We start from the raw sequence: 5,047 nt of genomic DNA, 5'->3' as shown, positions 1-5,047 counted from the left end.
ATTGAGTGAGTGTAGCATCTAAAGCATGAACATTTTTTTATTGAAGTAATTATGTAACATATATATTTATGGCACTAATCTTCGTTTCATCATAGAAATGTGTCACACAATTAGGGGCCAGGTTGGCCCGCTTTTGATCAATGAAGGAAATTTCATACTGGTCACGGATTTAGGCCTTTCTATGATGTTTCCAGAAAACATCCCCCAAATATGTCATATATCAGCAAATTTCTTAGAGCGAATGGTGTGGAATGCCTTATAAGTAATGATAGTCATCACTCATGAGTATTTTGCTGTAAGTCCAAAGGTACAGGGAATGTATTTGGCACACCCGCATTTGTGGTGCTACCGGTGCACCGGAAGCAATAGAATGTTTAAAAAAATATGGCACGTTAACACAACATCAATGTATGATGTCACAAAGTTTCTTATAATATTTTTAAATATTTTTGAGATCAAAAAATGACAAATTTGACATCAGTGTGATAATGAGCCGAATCTAAAGCCCAAGTTATGTTATATACTATTCAGTGTTCAATTTTTCATTTTTATTTTTCGAGTTATGTTTGGAATTTTGACTTGAAAGTTTGTGATAACCTACATTGGTGTTGTGTGAGTGTGCTAGTTTTTTTTTCAGATTTTTTTGAACATTATAAAAGCACAATGTGTGTTCGGTGCACCGGTAGCACCACAAGGTCCGGTGCACCAAATATTTTCGCCAAAGGTATAAGGTCTATTGTCTTTTGTTAAGCATAGAATCAATCTAGAGTCAGATGCAACGTTGGAGCGGTTAGATCCGCCACCATTGGTGCTTTTTACACAAGTGGTGATGGAGGTGCACTTCTTCTGTAGTATTGTAATGACATTACTGCAAATGAAGCTCCCGTTTGTAAACAAGAGCTGTGACCCAACTAATGTGTACCAGATGGTTTGTGATGATCTTCACCTCTATAGGGAGGCTTTTCGGGAGTAATCGTCAGTTAGGTTGGACAGGCTCTGGAGATGTACATAGTTCGTGTGTCCCTTTCCTGTCGCTGGTGTGCTTTTACCTCTGTAAGCTGAATTTTTTCAGCCCCTTGTACAGTTATTCCCCCTTCTTAATTGAAAAGCAGAGCTCCTGCTTCTTACGGTAAAAAATGCACATATTATTTTCTTCCGCAAATAAAAAGCCGAGTTAGCTGATGTATAAACTGAGACGGAGAGGCACATAACACGTGAGCATTTGTATATAACTTCGGGCTCAGACGCACCCTTGCACTGATGGGTGATGAATGACTAAATCCATACATTTAACCCAGCTAGTCGATGTGCCTATCAACACAGGCGGCACATGATACATACACCGACACCAACACAAACAGCTTGCAGTATCTCCACCAAAAGACCCAACCATATAGACTCTCTGCTAGATCACATACATATATATACACATGTTTGACTCAATCGTGTGTGCATGCATAGTCCTCGCTCTACCTAATTAACCGATGAGCTAATTAATTAATGAACTTCAGCGGCTGAAATTACTGAAACCGCATGCATATCAGCCGATCTTCTCCGTGTTGGTGTCGTCGGTTGGCCAGATGACCGTCTCCATGAGCCTCTCCCGCATCAGCTCCAGGTTCTCCTCCGAGATCTTCTCGTACATCTTCGCGTGGTCGCATTTCTGCTCGTTCATTAAACAGGACCAAATCAGATGCTAATATATAATAATTTCAATGTATAAACAGCTAAAATATACGGCAGGTCGTGCGTAAAATTAGTGGATGTTTTTCCTTTTGCGGTGAAAATTAGTGGCATGTTGATTGGCTTTGGAAAATATTATTACCTTGATCCATTTGCCGTACAAGCTAAGCCTAGTTATCATCACTCGCTCTGCAAGCTCCTGCCTCTCCTGCAAGTTACAGGAGCAAGAGAATACAAATATTCATGTCAGGAATTTTGCGTGCTGATTATGGCAGTGCAAGAAGAACAAGAATATGTCTGTGGATCTGTTCATACCTTTCCAAGAGCGCGGAGGAACAGCTTGCCATCAGTGGGCTTGTTTACAGCAACAAAGCTGTCAGGGGAACAAGAATCCAAGATTTAATAACAGAATTACCAGTACTAATTAATTGCTAGAATTTTCATACTGAACAGAGATAAATATGTTGTTACTTGTAGAGCCAGCGGTAGCTGGGTGGGTTCATCTCGTAGAGCTGCGTCAGCACGGTCCTCACGGCTTTGTAGGTGAAGTAGTTCATCAGTTGCTGCATCATCATGAACAGAAAACATTTTTCATTTTCTTTTCTCCGAGAAACTTGAAATAGTACTATTCATATATTCATTCCCGTCAAGCAACAAAGCTGCAACGCAAAAAAAAACCTATTCTTGACCATGTACTACTAGTACATAAACAAACGAAAATCATCTGAATCTTTCAGCCGAGGAACTGTTGGTAAGAGATGTTCCAAGAAATTCCCCAAGGTGCTTCTTTTGCTTCGCACATGACATATATGGATGATTGAGAACAAGAAGCAGAAGAATTCCGACAAGTAGATGGAGGAGGAGAGGCTGATGAATTACCAAGTCGACGTCGCCGAAGCCAACATCGTAACTGCCCCCGAGGTTGCTGACGATGGCGAGGCCGCCGCTCCTGCCGCCCCTGCCCCGGCCACACTGCCTGAGCCTGACGGAGCAGGTCGCCCGGCGAGGCCTCCTCCTCCAGTCACCAGCAAACAGGCTCGTGCTGGAGCTGCTCCCCACCGCCACACGCCTCCTCGCGAGCCCCGCCACAGCCTTGCCGCCCTCCGTCCTCACGTCGACCGTGGTCACCGCGCCCACCCCCGGCATCACCTGAACTCCGGTCATCCTCACCGTGAGCAGCTAGTGATTTCCTTGGTTGGTGTCAGTATGTGGTATATAAAAACCAAGGGAGGAGCTGGGGGAGATGCCCAAGTAAGTGGCCGGCGGAGGAAGAAGAGGTGGTGTTGAACTGCTGCTGGGTCGTCGTGGCTGGCGCTGGCTTGGCTGCGACGCTCACCAACCAAATTTTCTGAGGCCCAGAGGACACGCGCGATTTTCAGCTTAGCACCACCAGGGGAAAACCCACGCCGGGCGGACACGCGGCCGCGACCGGTTGGTGCTACTGGCCACGGAGCTGAAGATTCAAGAATTCCGGGTAAATTTGGCAGGAAGATTCAGAAAATGAAATTCTCGTGTGACCCCGCGTGTCATTTGACAAGTAACGTACGTGTGTGGACCGGGCAGACGAGGCGCCTCCTCTCGTGTGGATTCTGTGAATCTGAAACCAAAACTTGAGAGGAATCTGAATTCTGAACGGGAGACCCAGAGCAGGCCACGGCGCGGCCGAGAGGCTGCTGCATGCTGGTCTCGGTTCCCGTCCGGGTACATACAATACAACGTGTCTGATTTTTCCTTCCAGCCAGGTAACCATGTTTGATGTTTCTCAGCTCCTTTCGTTTACTGGTCTACAGAGTGCTGCACACGGCACGGTACACCTTCGTGTGCGCCCTCCGGCCGACCACCTCGACCAGCGAGGTTTCTTGCAGCGAAGACGCACCAGAACCCGTCGGCAGCCGGCCAGAGCACGTAATCTTGGTGTTCCAAGGAGTACAAGGCAAAAAGGACAGCAGATGCTCGGATTTTATCTATGAGTACCTGAGCTGAAAGTATTTAATTTAAAAATACCATGATAAATATATGCAATGTCACCTTGGGGTTTAGTGATACACCAAATCACCTTTTGGACTTTCAGCCACTTCTTTCGTCCCCACGTTTTTTTAGACAATCTTTCGTCCCCACGTAGTCCTTGCGGGCGGCTCGGACGGCACAATTGCTGCGCCGTTCTAGCCCGTCGTCTGCCTACTCCCCCCCTCACCGCCGCCGGCCCAGGATGCCCGGGCAAAGCCCCTTGCGGTGGTTAGGCTGGGCCTCTTTCTCGTGGCTCCTCCTCGGGCTAGGTGGAGTCCGGCCTCAACGTCCAACCGCATGGACATGGTCCCTGGCTCCCTACCAGCAACGTGTTTGGGTGTTGTGCCTCGCCATATTTGAGCGGCCATGGACATGGGTGGCAATGGTGGTTTGGAGCTTCGATCGGTGCCGACGGTACAAAGTTGTGGTGGAGCTCGGAGGATCCATGGACATGTTGGTCGTGTCTGCGAGAGGATGGCTGATGGCTTGCAAATGCAAATAGTTTACTTGTTGCTTTTTCGACGTAAGGGTATCGATCCGACCGACAACCCTCTCTTCCTGTCCCCCTCCCCCGCCAACACCGACACGCACCGTCGGGCGAAGCCTTGGCTGCGTTGCGGCGGTGGGCACCTCCTCTCCTTTGCCCGGGTTCGGAGGCTGGCGCGGGGCTGCCTAGATGCGCAAAAGCACCATGCTCGCCTAGGGGCAATGGTGTGGTTGTAGGAGCGGGTGGCAGTGGCGTTTGCGGTGGGCAGGCGACAACAACTTGGTGTTTGCAAGCTGTGTGGTGGCTGCGCGCGGGCTCTCGGTTGGATGTGTGTGCCGTCAGGAGGTTCCTGATGACCCTACCCTAGCGGGTGACACGGGGGGGAGGGGGGCTGGTGGTGTTCGGTTGAGGTTTCCATGTAGGTTGCATAACAAGACGGCCTCCTTGTGCTGGTTCTAGTGTGGATTCAGGTGGGGTTCGCATCCAAGTGGTGGTGCTGTTCGGGGCTCTCTGGGTGGCACTGGGGTGGCACTGTTATTGACATTGGGCGGCGGTGAGGTCTAGGTTGCCGTTGAGGCCGGTTGGGCTGTAGCGGGTGGCGTGGACCTGGTCAACAGGGGTGGACAACATTCAGTGTTGCGCAGGTAAAGGGACCAACTTGTCCATGTTGGTGCTTACAGCTTCTAATTGTTCTTTTGTTGACCGTGGCACGTTCGTTTGGGCTCGCTACCGCTACTGGGCCCTCTGCGGATCTGTACCGATGGCCACCGGGCATGGCGACGTTCGAGCTATCCCAGGCCTAGGCTAGAGGGTTCGAGCCAAGATTTGCTCAACGATGGCCATCAAGAGTCATTGGGCTGTGGCCCCCAG

General features: G+C 49.3%; 1 protein-coding gene across 1 annotated transcript; it reads right to left on the bottom strand.

The window, feature by feature from the left end:
• Window positions 1-1,202: 1,202 nt before the first annotated feature.
• LOC123113860 (chaperonin-like RbcX protein 2, chloroplastic) lies at window positions 1,203-3,069 on the bottom strand. The gene is made up of 5 exons (XM_044535178.1): window positions 2,563-3,069; window positions 2,155-2,246; window positions 1,999-2,056; window positions 1,826-1,891; window positions 1,203-1,663 (listed from the first exon to the last, which is right to left on the bottom strand). The coding sequence occupies exons 1-5, from the start codon at window positions 2,845-2,847 to the stop codon at window positions 1,541-1,543; spliced, it is 624 nt and encodes a 207-aa protein (XP_044391113.1). The 5' UTR covers window positions 2,848-3,069; the 3' UTR covers window positions 1,203-1,540.
• Window positions 3,070-5,047: the final 1,978 nt, after the last annotated feature.

Source organism: Triticum aestivum, chromosome 5B, assembly GCF_018294505.1.
Source record: "Triticum aestivum cultivar Chinese Spring chromosome 5B, IWGSC CS RefSeq v2.1, whole genome shotgun sequence".
NCBI classification, from domain to species: domain Eukaryota; kingdom Viridiplantae; phylum Streptophyta; class Magnoliopsida; order Poales; family Poaceae; genus Triticum; species Triticum aestivum.
The sequence above is the reverse complement of the archived record's forward strand: the minus strand, read 5'-3'. Positions and strand labels throughout refer to the sequence as shown.